The following is a 16125-nucleotide window of genomic DNA, read 5'->3' on the forward strand; positions in this document are numbered from 1 at the left end:
CATCATATATCTACATGCTGCAGTGCTTGAACAGAGTGCAGACACTTTGAGACAACACAGAAAATTGAATTCTTCTACTAAAGCTCATCTTTCTTCTTCTTTTTTTTTTTTTTGCTTGAAAAGTGGTGAACATTTCCACAAACATCTGGCGATGAGTTCTACATGCAACTTCACATTGTAACATGAGGTAACACTACACTGCAGTACAATGTGATCGCATTTTAAATATTGGCCTGAGACATGGAGGCTAATGAGCCTAAACATTCAGCTGTAAAATTAGTGATATCATGACACAGATCACACTGATGTGCAGAGTTACTGGAGGCTGCTGCATTATTATCAAATAAGGCAGAAGAGACACTTCACGGGTCAGTGACAGGACACAACAGATATAAATAGCTCTCACACACACACACACACACACACACACACAGTGAAGCAGGGAGTTTAAGTGAACAGCTGTTTTCCCACCGGGCCTCAGTGCCAGCCAGGGCTTTTAGCTCACTTTAGGACTAACTTCTGCTGACACCTTGTCCGAACTGTGTGACTGGCGGGTCACTTTGTGTTTGTGTAAAAGGTACTGAGTGTTAGTGACCTGATAAGGGCTATGTTTTCCTGTTAGCTTTTTGATGTAATGCTGTGAGCAACCTCGTCACTATCACATGGTAACATGGAGAGCTGCTTGGGGTGACAAACTTGCAACAGGCCTTAAAAGTGACAGAAATCGGAAATTCGCTCCGCTAAAGGTTTGCACTTTGTAGAGAGCAAGTAGCAGCAAGCTTAAGCCTAATCTTAATAATTTATGCTATAAACATTGTATCTAGTCTCGCAGTTTCAAAAGAACTCAGCACTGTTTTAGTGAGAGAGGCACATCAGTTTTAAAAAGTAAAAAATATATATTTCTATACATTGAAAAGATCTCCAGTAACCTTGACTTTATCCTTTCAGCCCTGCTTCACTATATTCAAACTGAATGTGACTCACAGCTCAATGTAATACTTTTTTCTCCCCTCTTGTGACGTTATAATGGTGACATTTAACTTTGCTGGCTTTCCTGTCTACTCTTCTGCTTTGTCTGTTCAGACTGAAAGCCACTTTCTTGTGTCAGACAGGACTGTGTGCACTTAGCCTACATGCAGCGGGTCGAGTCAAGTGTAAGCCCTTTGTTTGCTTTCAGATAGACCCATTTCTAACTGCTCTTGATGATACTTGACTGTTCAACCTTGGCGATGCTGCTGCCACTTGTGAGTGGGTTTATGGCTCCGTGGAGCCTTGGCGTGACACACAGATGGCTGAAAGGCGGCTTGATACCACTACTGGCAGTTATTTCTGTTTGACAGACATTGTTGGGCTACAGGAAGCATGATGTTTTAAAGGAGGGACAATTGTGTGTGTGTGTGTGTGTGTGTGTGTTAGTTACAGCGTGACATAAACCACACTTACTAAGCCTTCCAAATGCCATTCCAACAAAAAGAAAGCCTTTTTTAAATGACAGTTTAAAAAAAAAAAAAAAAGTAAAAAATGGAACGCTACGAATTCTGAAATTGCTCTCCATCTCTCTGTCTGCAACAGAACTAACACTGTAGCAGTTATGAGATAATCGGTGAGAGCTCACGTAGCTGTTAGCGGGGAAGGTCAGCGCTCATCTACCTTTTAGTGCTTCAAGCCTGAGTGGCAAAAACTCAATCTGCATAAATTGTGGCATTAATCTACATAAACTTTTACATAAGCAGGGAAATTTCAAATGCAGGGGTCAGGCGTTGAGGGCAGCAGTCAAGGACGTAAGAGCGTAGATTTGATCAAAGTGGCCACAAGAGAAAGACAGAGGGGAGGGAGAGGGAGACGGGGCGACGTGGGGTGTGTGAAAGAGAGTGAGGTTGTTCACAGCAGGTCATAATCACCAGGTTTCTATAACAAGCTGTCTTTGCTATTATGTTCATTCAGTAGGAGTGTCTGTAATGTGTGAAGCCAGCCATGGCATGACACATTGTAGAAAGCTTCAGATCCACCAGGGTGTTGATTTGACTACACTACTGTAGTACCCAACGCAGACATGCAAGTACATGCAACACAATGTCTGCTGAAAAACGGATCTATCTTTGTCCCTTCTAGATGAGCTCCAAACAAGATGGGCCAGCTTTCAAAGAGAAAAGCTTTTTTGCTTTTCTTTTTCTTTTTTTTGTAATGTCCTGTTCTGTGACCAGCCTTGGACTGAGCTCTGCAAGGGGCCTTTAAGTCTGTGTTTTCAACCAGAGGTGCAGAAATGAAAGAAGGGCAGACAAGGTTTACTTCTCCCACTACAACTTAATACTTTTCCCTTCAACAAAAATGATTGCAGTAGTATTTTTCTTCAGCTGGCACCGCGCAGGAACATTTTAACTGCTGTGTAATAAAGAGAACAGAATGAAATGAACAAAAAGGGCAAATTAAAATTAAAAATACATGTGCATGGAGTACACACGTATCGAACTAAATTTATAACCAGTCAGTCTTGGAATGCGTGAATTTCATGCATCAGTTAAAGGTTCAATGTGTAATATTTAGAGCGATTTATTAGCAGAAATGGAATATAATCTTCATAAATATTTTGTCAGTGTGTAATCACTGGAAAATACCAACCATTATATTTTAATCTTAGAATGAGCCTTTTAAAGCTATACAGGGAGCAGGTCTCCTTTCATGGAAGCAGCCATGTTACACCGCCCCTGTTTCTATAGTAGCCCAGAATGGACAAACCAAATACTGGCTCTAGTCCTCTCATGGGACAATGAAATGTTGTAGCAGATGTGATTGGCAAATTAATGTAATGCAAATAGGGATAGTTTACACATAAAGCAGCAGACAAAGCAACACTTACACTACCAGTTGTATTGCCAAATCTTGGGGCTAGTCTTGTAGTAATGCAAAGATAGTTCTTTTGAACTCTTCTGAAAATTAATTTAAAACTATCAACTAACAAAACTATCATCCGAGCAGCAACCTGCTCCAGGACGTCCAGTCCAATCCAACTGTCCCATGTCAACTGAAGCCCTGTTTGAACTCGCATAGGAGAGAAAGAAACACGAAAAGACGAAAAGCATAGTTTTTCGTCGTTCCCCACTATTACTGCATCAAACCCAGCTGACAGACAAAAAGAAAGACATTGGTGTGGGGAGGAGTGGGGCCCTGCAGCACGGCCCTGGGCTCAGCTCACCTAAAAGCCTGTACGACTGACTGTACGGCTACGTGTTTGATTGTAGCTCAGTCTGCCTGAAAGCTAAGTGTGTGGCGGTGTGTGCCGTCTGCTGTTTGTCACATTTGCATATTTACCTGCCTGACTTTCGCTTATATTGCCGTTAAGCATCAGTTTATATCTTCTGCTTTTGCATGATTTTAGAGTCCTTGCTTAGTTGTATGTTTCAGAATCAGCTGCTCCTGTTAATCCATCAAAGGATTTAAAACACACACTAATATCCCACCACACAGTCCAGCTGCACTTAATAAAGATGTCAACAGCCACAGCCAATGCTAAATTACATATTTTCTAACCGAAACACATGAAAATAGCATCACGTTGCTGTTTATAATGTAATACACACACACACACACACACACATACAGTCTTGAGACTAGAAGCTGAAGAATGGGATTGGTGCAGGGACAGCGAGTGAAGTGAATCCAGGTTTTGGTTTTGGGTGTCAGATATGCTGCAGTGGAGATAAATACAACACCTGGGGGATTACAAGAGAGCACAGGGTAATTACACTGTCCTTTATGTGTGTCTGTGTGTGTGTGTGTACATGAATGTGAAAACATCCCACTAAGACCTCAGCTTTGGAGCAACAGCAGAGGGAGGGAATTCACATGCCAAGTAAGAGCCACTGTCTGATGCAGCAGCCTGATGCAGTCTGCTACATACACACACATACATATACATACAGAACGCAAAGCCCTTTGGCCTTTAGAGGGCAGGCGAAGACAAGAAATATAAAAGCAAGAGTGGAGGAAGGGAAAATTGGCGCAAAAAGAGGGAGGGAGGGAAGGAAAGAAAGATGCAGTGCTCCCTCCCCCTATGTCTCTCCCTGTGTCTCTGGTCTGAGGCTGGGGCTGAGGCAGACAAGCTGGGAAGCAGGCAGCTCCACAGCATGGTAAACATCCTCTCTCTCTTTCTCTTTCCCCCTCGCTGACTGAGAAGGAGAAGCAGGGTGAATGTGTGAACTGCAGCCAGGGGCACAGCATCACACATCCACAGGGAGCTGCTAGGTAGCGACTAAAAACCACAGCAAAAACAACAAGGCCAACCAAGGGAAACACCAAAGCAGCCAGAGGAGAGGCATCAGATGCAGGAAAAAGAAAGACCAGCCAGACATGCTGGTATGCCAAAATCCCTCTCTGCTTTAGTTACAGTGTCTGAATGCTCAGTGATATCTTTCTCCCTTTTCCACCTTGACATTCAGAGCATTAAAAACACGAATAGGAAAGCCATTAGTTAAAGCGCTCGCTCACTATCTTTTCTATACCAGTACTATGGAAGGGAGAACAGCGCTGCATTGTCTCTGCTATAATTCTCTTTTCAAACCAGCTTAAATTATATTGCCATGCCAGTGAAAGCCTCTGTATTCTCAGCCACGGTAAGCGTCACCTTAGCAGGCTGGGTCTGTTGAATGTGTTGCTGGGTAGGAACAGATTACAGTAGTCTCTCGGAGAGGGTGGCACAAATAAGGTTGGATGTAAAGTCAGGGACACCAGCTGCTAGCTCCCTGTAATCCTCTGCCACTCCAACACCTCTAGTGTGAAAGGGCATCAGATAGACTCTGATTTACTGGATGCTGATCAGATCATCAGTGGGTGATTAGCATCTCAAATAATTAATGCAGTAGTGTCCTAAATGAACTCCTAACTGTTCAGTCGAATTAGAAAAGGCTAATCATTGCCAGCAGTTAAAAACTGAATCATCATGGATAAACAAGTAAACAGTTTCCTATGATGTCATATAAAATTTGATTGTAGACTACAATAGGCCTACAAGACATAGTATAGAACAGGGGTATTCAACTAAAATTTAAAGAGGTCCAGTTAGAGAAAATTTCTTGAAGCAAAGGTCCAGAAGATCATAATGTCTAACTAGCTAGTGTGATATATATATAAGTAGCCTAGTAGTTTTATCAACATCTGCATGTAATCAATACCTGAATGTCAAATCAAATGAATTCAATACAATTCCAAATCTTTATGACAATATTTATTGTCATGTAACATACAACTGAACATATATGTATGGCTGTAGATATGTATAATGTTCTCTCATTAACTAAGTTCTCTCCCTTTCTCCATCTCACTCGCCTGTTTCTCTCCTTTTGTTTTCTACATGTATTGCTATCTTTCCTTTTCTTTGTACTGTCTTTTCACGTGTAACTTGCCTCTAGCTCTGTTTTCACTGCAGTCGTAATGTTTACCGCCTGGAATGCACAGACTTGATTGGCTGAGTGGTATCACGTGGGATGGCTCAACTCGCATGCAATTGGTCTGTGCGTTTCCACTACTGTAAAGTCTACAAAAGCTGCGTCGGTGGAAATAGAAGCGACCTGTTAGGTTTTAAATCATAACCTTCTGTTTTGGCTGTAGGTCCGGGTCCGTATGGGGCGGCTGCTAGGTCCGCACCCGGACCGCGGCCCGCCTGTTAGTGACCTATGGTATAGAAGTACAGTTAATTTATGAACACAGAAGATTAAAGTGAGATGAAGACGAGAACTAAATTTCAGAATTGAAGCTCTCATCAGTGCATTTTAATACAAATTTAACTCGCAAAACTTTTAGGACATTACTTTAGATGCTTTTTTTTTGTGCCCAGTACAACATGCATAGTACAAAGGCGGGACACAAAGATATGTGTTTTACATAGATGATGGCGCACAAGGTGAGGTGTCAGTGTACTGAAGAAGCTACGGTTAGCAGGTGTGAGGCCGTACTTAGAACAGTGGTGCTTTGAGTTAAAGTGTGCTGATCACAACATGCAGATGTTTAGCAACCCTTAGTTTTCACTCTGTTAGCATGCTAACATTTGCTCGTCAGCACTGAAAATAAAGTGCAGGGGAGGCTAATGGGAAAGTTTTCTAGGTGGTGCTAAAGGAAATATTAAGGGCTCATGTCCAAAATCCCATCACATCTCTGGTTAAAAACAAAACAATATGGTTGTTAATCTGGATAATCCACAAAACACATTGTCAGCAGTTTGGTCTGAGGCTAAATCCCACCGGACTATACACATATGTTCTGGTTATTGTTTCCTATGAAATACTAGTGAAAAATCTTGAGGCAATTAAAAACTGGTTAAATAGGTTAAAAAAAAAAATCTGTATAGTTGTGCACAGAATTGGTTATAATTGCCTTAACCAAGCTATGGGTTTACACACACAGTGCCATACTGCCAATACTGTCACATTCGACTTTACACCACATCACATAGTCTTTTAAACTTCACACTCACTTTACCTTCTTGCTGAAAGCTTCTAAGGGCTTCTGTGCACCATCCTTTTGTTGGCCCTGAGTCTTTCTTTTCTTTAGAAGACATAACAATTTAGAGGTGAGCTAGAGGTGCCCTTTACAACTCAACAATTAAAAGTACAACACTTTACATACACTGCAGGGTTCAGCTTAGCATTGAAACCACAGTTTAAGCAAACACTCCTAACTTCTGTTGAATATCTTCATTTAGACTATGTGACACACTCCACCAGAGTTCAGACATCACCCTTTGTTACTTCCAGCACCCATTGTTGACTTCTTGTTTATGTATTTTAAAGAGTACAAATTCTTCTTTTACTTGTATTTTCTATAGACATATTTTTTAATATGCTGTTGAATTCCTTCCCTAGTTGTTGCTGAAGGTTTTACTTTAAGGGGGGGGGGGGCATTTTGTACTCATGGAGTGTATGGTGATTTAAGTTCAGGGCTAGAGAGGTAGAGAATGATCTTCATGGCCAACAAAACAAAATCATTTCTGGCCTGTGACCATTCTGTTCTTCTTTTCAATTAGTCTGGAAGCCAGCGAAAGAAACGAACTAAACCTTGAAACTCGGCTTTGTTTGCGGATGGAAAGAGCGTGTTTTCAGAACAAATTCATTGCTCTCAATTATCCAAATAAATATGTTACATTACACTCCAGCTAGACCTTGGAGGTGAAAAAGGACAGCAAAATAAATAAAATAGTTTAATGTTCCTTGGCCTCTGCCATCTCCTCTTCAAAGAAGCTACCTCCCGGTGGCCTTCATGTGCACTAAATGCTGAGCAAGATGTATGTGTTTCTACATTACAAAGGCAGTGCTGGGCATACGTGGCCCGCAAGAAACCTTTGATAACAGATCACAACATCGTCATTATTTCCATGATCCTCTCTGGCCTCTGTGTGTGTTTTATACACACACGCTCACACACAGGCGTTTATCTAAAAGAAAGTCTCACCCTGATCTTGGCGCTCTGTAAGGCTCAACCAGAGAGTCTGTTGGCTAGAGGTCTAGACTTAATCCTGGCAACCACCTGAAAAACGCAGAAAGAAAGGTTGGGGGTGGATAGCAAGAGACAGGCAGGAAGAGAGGAGAAAGAAGTACTGCATCTAGTTGGAAATTCCCAACGAGGGAAGTCCTTGAAATACAGCCTGGAGAAACCTGCAGTTGAAACATCAGCACACCCGAACGAAGCTGAGGGCTCCAAACACAGCCTCACCTCTAATAGTACGAGTGCTCAGCTCTTCGCAGTTGCCAGTTCAGGACCCACAGGGAAATAAGTGCTGAACAGAATGAACTTTCTTTACCGTGCTGACTGAGAAGAGGCCCAAGTGTGTATAAAGCACTACGTGTGTGTGTGTATCTATAACAGAGACAGACAAACTGACAGAGACGAACCATGACTGACTACAGCAGTCCAAGGGGACTGTGTGTTTCCTGTGCCACTGAGCAAATGACATCTTTCTGCTCCACAAACACTCATTCACATTAAGATCTGCAGGGACCATGGGATGGTGTGCATTAAGCGTGAGCGTGTACACATTTGTGTGTGGATACCAGAGATGCACAAAAATCCTGATAGAAATTGAAAAAAGTAGTCATGTAGTAACCTCCCGTGCTTTCTTCAGTTTGACTCAAGCCCAACAGTTCAACAAAATACTTAGGTAAAACACTTCTATCTGAGTGAGGACATTCATTGGCATACTCCATTCCCTAGACCCTTACCCTAACCTTAACTATCACAACCAAATGCCTAAACTCAGCACTTCCCCTAACCCTAATTCTAACCTGAACCCTAGAACCAAATGTTCTCCCTCATACAGGAGTCTGTATCTAGTTAGAAATTCCCAGCTGAATATTCTCACTTTGATAAAATTACGCTTAATATGGTCCTCCCAAAGAGAGAAGTATGAGTACACACACTGACACACACACTTTCCTCTTTAAAGGTCTAAATGAGTTAGTGAATGTGTGTGTGTTTACACGTCGAGGTGGACTAGCTGTGCTTACTAACACGGTGGGCTGTATTGAGAGGACGCCATCAGCGATTACGGTCACAGAGCAGAGTGGTGACAGCTTAAAGGCTCTCTTCTTTATTTCCCACCCCCTTTGCTAACTGACACGCCTCCTCTGTATGTGTGTGTGTGTCTGTGTGTGCCAGGTCTGAACTGCGCAGCTAAAGGCTCTGGGTCATTTTCCATTCCAATCAGGGGTACCAGCTGCCCTGGCCACCCTGCAAAATTTAAACACTCCTACCAGCTGAGGAACAGGAAGAGGGAGCATCAGTATACATGCACGCACACACGCACACGTACAGATAATTGCAAACCAGCATACACACTCATTACAGCATTTTAGATTCCGGGAAATATTTGTGAATGCATACACATACACTAAAATATATAGCCAAGGACACTTCCATACGATATAAAAACGAGCCAAACATGCAAACACACACACACTTATATACAGGGTCATGTGGGGCAGCCTTGGGCAATAGAAGGAGGAGGGGAGCAGAGCAGAGTCAGCCTTGCCCTCAGCCATGGCATCTTTTCTTTGCCAGCTCCATAAGCCTGGAGGGATTGAGGTAGAAGGGGTAGGGGGTGGGATCCAGCCCCCCGCTACAATTCACCCCTAAAAATGCAGACGCACACATACACATACAGAGTGCAGGCCTTCAAGCAGACAAGCTTACAAAGGGGTGAGATCACTCTCAAATAACGGCTTTGTTGGTGTGCCAGTGTCAGTATTGCCCTCTCTGGCCTAGCAAAACCTTGGCAGCGAGGTTCAGTCTGTCTGTTGGAAACAATTAGGGTGAAAAATCTAGTTTCAGGAGATGTAGCAGGCACTAGGAAGAATAAAACACAGGGATATTTATATAAAAAAAAAAAATACAGAGAATAATGAAAATGCTTCTGGCCCACTAGCCTGTTGGCTATCATGAGAAGATGCGTAAGTCTCCCTGGCCAAATTTTAAAAAGCAGTCTGATACATCTGTGTTAGAAATGTAGCCACAAGCACAAACGTCTTTCCCGAGCCTAGAATTTTTATTCTAAACTCAGGCAGAACTGAAATGGAAAAACGGCTACAGTAACTAAGCATGATGTAGCCCCAAAGATCTAAAAAAGAAAGATTAAAAAAAAGGCCTGGGCCCATCGATTGTGTCCATGGTAACCAGATGGAGATCATGGAAGAGAGACCAAGAGAGACAGTATGGCCTGGAGTCAAGAGGACCACCTCCTCTGCAACTCCCTGTTGTAGCCTTTAGACAACCCACCATCAAGGTGTGAGGAAATAGCAAACAGTCAGGAGAGATCGAGTGAGAAAAAAAAAAAAAGTATATTGTACAAGCCTGCAGGTGCTTCAGACTGAGACTATTCTCATTCCTGTTGTTCTGCTTGGTCCCCGTGAAGAGACCTGGCCTAGACTGCAGGCCAGACGTCTGCAGCACACACATACTCGCTCTCTCTCTTCTAATTTTACTGATACAGATAGCTGCCTCTTCCTCTGACCTCTTTTAATTTGCTCTCCCTTCTGTTACTGAGGAATTGAGGAAAAAAAAAAAAAGGGAGCGCTCTCTTGTTTCCTCTCCGGGACTAAACAATCCCAGTCTAATTTATTTTTTGAGGACAGAATATGTACATGTGTTAATGGGAAAGTCGAATCAAATTAACTATAATTAGTCGAACTGAGAAGTGAGCAGAGGCAGAGGTGTGTTACATGAGAGACTTGTTCAACAGTGGCACCCCTCCCCAAAACACACACACGTTTCCTCTATTACCTGCTGTCGTACACCCGGCTATGCCACCCTCTCCTGAGCACTGACACCCGTCATGCTCACTTCAGCCCTCCTGAGCCCTGTCGGTATGTGGCACGCAAACATGCAGACACCAAACTGGCTGTGTTGTGACACGTTTTCACAAAAACCTGCACGTGAATTTTGCAAGCGCATATCCTGACTCTTCTAATCTCATCAAAAAGACATTTACAGACATGTTATGAGGGGATGCTGAAATCTGTTCGGACAGACACTGCAGTGCATGATTATAAAGCCAAGTAATGTCTGAAGATCTAGAGTTAACACAGTAAAAGAGCAGAAGATGGCTGTGGCCCATGGGGCTTAGAGCAAATTTGGTTTGTTGCCCGTAATTGGTAACAAAAAAAAAAAAAAAAAAAACCTCACACATTGAGTTGTCATTGGTACCTTGTAAAAATATTATCCTCAGAGAGCAGATACAACTAAAATGATACAAAACTGTAAACATTAAATGGGTAGCCCACTGAAAAAAAATAACTTTTAGTTTGAAGCATGGGTCAACCTCTAAAACCGTCTACAATTGGACAGTTCCCATGTCTTTAAAACTCTCTTTAGTTTCTAAGCCTGATGGCATTTTCTGGATTATATTTTCAGACTTCTCTCCAGAGCCACAGAAGACGTTTCAAAACCTGATCTCAATGTCTAAAATCTGCAGAGTGCCCCTTTAAATCCCCACAATCAACAGGTCCCTTGTTCTACCAAGAAGCTAGTAAGATAAAAGTGCTGCCCTGCTGATAAGGTCAAAAGCAGCATTCAATCTGTCAGTAAACTGTGCTGCATTTGTTGGCTACATTAAACTGAAAGCTTGTCTTGGCCACAGCAGCAGTGACATGCAGCTCACCACTGCATTAAATCAATAGCTAAATGTCTAATTCTACTGATTAGCTTACTTGGCAGCCAAATGGCCAGAGAAGTTAAAGTTGTTTTATTTTGACATTATATGATTCCATCAATGTGATGGAGACCATGTGGTTAAATAAATTATTTCAAAGATGGATTGCATGAAGACATATAAAAATAGCTGGCTATATCCCATTGAATTAAGAGATATGAACATGTAAAATACCATTTTAGTACAGAATAGCAATCTTAATTGTGCTTGCCTGAGTAATGGTACTAACAAAGTAAAGCACGAGACCTGTAAAAACCTAATCCTGTTTTTATTGGCATGGCAAATGTATTGACGTAACCTTAAAATTAAAACACCTGAACAGACAAAGGAGTCAATTCTCATTTTAAATGAGCAGACAACACAAGAAAATAGTTCTACATTTTTATATTAATGTTTTTTAAATGAAGCAAAACATCTGCCAAAATGGTACATTTAAAGGTTTAATGTGTAATATTCAGAGCGATCTATTAGCAGAAATAGAACACAATATTCATAAATATGTTGTGTGTTGTTCACCAGAAAATACCAATCATTGCATTTTCTTAATTTTACAATAAGCCTTTTAAATCTCCGTAGGAGCCAGTCTCCTTTCATGGAGGCAGCCATCTTGCACCGCAACGTTTCTACAGTAGCCCAGAGTGGACAATTCAAACAGTGGCTCTAGACAAGTGATCACGTATTGATGGGTTAGGGGGTACTCAGAAGGTTGCATTCTGCAATCCCACCATCAGATGCCGCGAAGTCTTTCAAATTTTACATATTGCACCTTTAAGTGCATCCATTGTATGTGTCAGAAGTTTATGAAAACAGTGCTGCAGCTGCTGTTATAGTGTTAATTATTGAAGCTCATCACTTTCAAGACCAATATTACCTGTTAAAAGAATAGTATTTTAAGTAATATAATTTGGCCTTCAAAATGATAACATCGGAGTTATCTTGTAAAACCAATAATCTGCGTCATGCTTTATATCAGCTCATATGCTCACCCTGTGAGTGTATTGGTGTAGTTTACCCACCTGCATATTCCAATAACATTTTGGCGATGTCCATGTTTCCATTTAGAAGGGCATCATGCAGTGGACTGACTCCCCCCACCTGGCTATTAAGCACTGGGGTGGGGTGGTGACGTAGCAAAGCCTCCACACACGCAGTGCTGCCATGATTGCACGCTTCATGCAGAGGTGTCCATCCTGCATGGTCTGCATGGTCAACAAACCAGGCACACACATACACATAAAAAAGTTTTACTCGGTAAGAAATCAAAATAATCTGATAATAAAAAAAACAAGCTGTTACTTCTTGATTATTTAAATTAAACAAGGTTAAATTTAATGACACGGTGCAACATTTTGTAGAGAATTTAGAGTCTCAAAGATGCAAGATGGTACAAACAAAAGGTTTGTATTTAATATTTTTTTTACAAAATTGTTGCTCAGTGATTCATGCTAATGCTGCAAGTGATGCAGAACCGTAGACTTTTTATTTATGTTAGTCAGAAGAGCTTATCTTTAGCACTGCCATGACACAATGAACATTAACATGTCACAGAGAAGCGTGCTAAACTTGTTTAAAATTATACTGAGCTTTATGAGTAGGTTACTAACCACTATTCATGTAAGTCTCAAAAAAAAAAAAAAAAAAAAAACTTAAAATAGTTTTGGTCATCTTTTCATGTTTTATGTCATTCTTTTCAATGAATAGACAAGTCCTGAGGAATAAAAAATAGCCCATTTGGAAAACATTTTAAGGTAGATTTGTATTGTTTGACATGAAAGGACTCCAACCGAAAATGTTCTTCCACAATTAACATGTTTTTGGAGACAACTGCAAGATGACAGTGGTAATTTTACCATTTTGCCCACAGTTCTGCCTGATCACATTTTGGACACCTCTTGCATAAGCCCCCTACTGAGAAGCAAGATAATTTAGGGTGCTATTAAAAGGCGATCACAAAATTGGAGAGACCTTTGAAACAGCACAACATTTCCATAAAAGGAGGGCAAGTCATTATATTTGACCTAAAGGGAAAAAAGAAAGTCACTCTGAAATATCAAAAGGCATTCAATTCACTTAGCAAAAGTGACTGTAAATCTATAAATCTGAGCCTCCAAACCCATCCTGCTCTTCCTAGACACACCCTTTTACATTTTAGCTAAAGGTTAACCTCAATGGTGACGCAGTCTTATTTCTCTCCTCTTTTTCCCCTCCCAATGTTAATCGCTCCTCGAAACCCTAGAGCAGTGAGTGAAGTGAGATAATGGTGAGACAGAGCTAGCAGTGAAAGGGAAAGCGAAAAAGTCTTACCTCTAACATTGACATCCGTGCCAGGAAGCGCCAGGATCTGAAGCACTGTTTCCACTTGGTTCCTCTTACAAGCTCTGTGGAGGAGGGTCTCTCCTTCGACCAGGACACACACAATGGACAAACACACCCAAAAGAGAGAAGAGGCGGAAGAGAAGACCAAAATTAGGGTGTGCCCGCTGTCCTGCCCACTGTCCCCCTCCATATGGTGAACAAACCAATAAAACACCCCAGAAATGTCCCCAAACACACAAAAAAAAACCTGACCTAAAAAAGTACGACCCACCAATGAGGATGCGATTTAAGTAGAGTGATGAGAAAAGGGGGGAGATCTTTCAAGGGAAAAGAAAAATGGGAGGCAAAAAAAAAATTAAGATGGAGAGTTAAGCTAATTCGCTTCGCGATTTTCCTTTCATAAAGACAAGGATTTACTCTTTAGAATCCAGAGCCCAACGAAGTTAATATCGGGGCAGTTGGCGAGTAAATGAATGCAGTACTGAGAAAGTAGTCTTGCTTCCTGTCTGCTCGTCCCTATATTGTTACTTGAGAGGAAGTTATGGTAGACAGCCCATGCACAAAGCCTCAAAAAGGATTTTTCACAGCTCCAGGGTTCAAAAGCTCTGTTGGACATTGCCAATGTCACCACGTGATATTTAATCAACAAACGACCACTGAACAGGCATGTAAAAAACCTCTTAAGGATTCCATTTATATTTTTAAACAAAATTTTCTTCCCATCTTTTCCCCTTTTTTTTTTAATCTTTACTCCATCACTCACTTTTTCTGATACAATAGTAAATCAGGAATATATTAGCGGGCCAGAGCCCCCTCTCTTCATGTATGGCTGAACTTCAGAGGGAAGTTAAAGGCCAAGCATGAGTGGCTCTGTGCTTGCCAGCATAATACAGGACTGCAAAGCCTGTAATAAATGCTTTACTAGCTCTCCCCAGGACACCTCGCCTGTACAGGGGCTCGACTCCAGCTCGCACACAACACAGACTGGTGCAAAAAGGGGTGGAGGAGGAGAGGAAGGGGGAAAACAGGAGTGCAAGAAAGAAGAAGCAGTGGAGGAGACAGTGAAAGGGTTTCCTGCATTTCAAAGCATGTAGGGGAAATATTGAAAATGTTGGATCCTATTCATTCATTCAAGAATTCCTTTCTTCCAGGAGATGTCTTTGAGGATGGAGTAGGTGCATTAAATGCCCTTTGCTGGTAGTAAAAAGGTTGAAGAGTGGAAATAATGTGGGAATGGAAGGAATGTTTATCAAAAGGAGGATTATTTATGTTCTTATTATTTATGTTCCCTAGAAATTCAGTGCAAAACTAAGAAGAAGAAAGTTTTGAAAAGCACACAGTTAGGAACAAATACCATTTAGTATAATATTTCTTGGAATTGATGGATTTTTGGAGTAGATGGTTCATGTCCAATGCTGGAACACCCCTCTACCAAACTGTGAAACAGTATTAATCATTTTTATGTTGCATCATATAATTGACCCTGTAGATTTCTATAAAACATTTCGGTCGTCACTGGATGGTCTCTTAGTGGTTTAAAAACTGAAATGTAATAATACTGTTGTGAGGTTAATGCCGTGTGAAAAGATTGTAAAGAGTTACAAAAATTAAAAGTAACAAAGTCACCCATTTAAGTAAGCACATCCACTGACACATACATAATCGTGATAGACAAATCCATAAATTATATTTTTACCAGTTCAATACCTCTATTGTAATGTCTTGTAATACAGATTTATTTCAATACTAATTACTTCCCATTATTAATTCCACATTATGGAAAACAAAACTGATCTGCCACAAATTCAGTCTCATCACTGAACTCAGAAAAGGCATACACCATTCAGCCACACTGCTGCAAAATTACAGTAAGGGCCGGTATCCAGTGCAATCCGCCACAATTCTGTAGTAACATATTTCCAATCTGACTTTCATTCTGAAAATATGTGTTGCACTGTAAAAATCATATTAACTTACATTTGATAGTGAACAGTTGTTTGAGAATGTCACATGAGAAATCAGACAGTTGTACAGTATCAGCATCATTAACAGTAATTAGCTCATTTAGCAAACCAACATTTCCAATCTGAAAATAAAAAAAATTTTTAAAAAGCGTCCAAACAGAGGGTGGAGTCCAGTCCAAAATACAGTGCCTAATGAGAAAGCTGCACTGTGTGGCATGTCAGTGTTCTACATGGGCTGCTCTGCTATTACCGGACTCTAAAATGCTGTGATTAAACATCCATTCCACTACACCCCATGTGTACACATCCTCGCAAATGCCAGGACCAATCCATGCACTGTTAAATCACTTTAATGGTTCCAATTTGGACACAACGCCTCTATTATAGGGGTAATTGCATGCTCAGCATTTACAAGCACGGAAAGGATAAATCCGCCTGTCCTTTTCTATAAATCCCCCGTTTCACACTTTATAGAAAAGTTAAATGTATGTGTTGCTCTTTATATCCCTCAGTCTGTTTGCTATGCTCCTGTAAAGTGCTGCCTGGCCCCACCAATCCCTGGACCAAAAAACTGCTGGAAGCCTGTAACAATGCTATTTGTCAGGAATGTGTTAGAAAGGTATTCTGTGCCAGTTATTGGATATATTTAAACTT

General features: G+C 41.1%; 1 protein-coding gene across 3 annotated transcripts in view; it reads right to left on the reverse strand.

Moving 5' to 3' along the window:
* Nucleotides 1-16125, reverse strand: part of slf1 (SMC5/6 complex localization factor 1) — a 29764-nt gene that overhangs the window by 968 nt on the left and 12671 nt on the right. For all 3 annotated transcript variants that reach the window (XM_026320693.1, XM_026320695.1, XM_026320696.1), the window contains exons 16-17: nt 13496-13588; nt 12208-12390 (exon numbers count right to left, since the gene is read on the reverse strand). In XM_026320693.1, the coding sequence (XP_026176478.1) occupies nt 12208-12390; nt 13496-13588 (276 nt within the window). The remainder of the gene's footprint in view (nt 1-12207; nt 12391-13495; nt 13589-16125) is intronic.

Source organism: Mastacembelus armatus, chromosome 9 (assembly GCF_900324485.2).
Source record: "Mastacembelus armatus chromosome 9, fMasArm1.2, whole genome shotgun sequence".
Taxonomy (NCBI): Eukaryota; Metazoa; Chordata; class Actinopteri; order Synbranchiformes; family Mastacembelidae; genus Mastacembelus; species Mastacembelus armatus.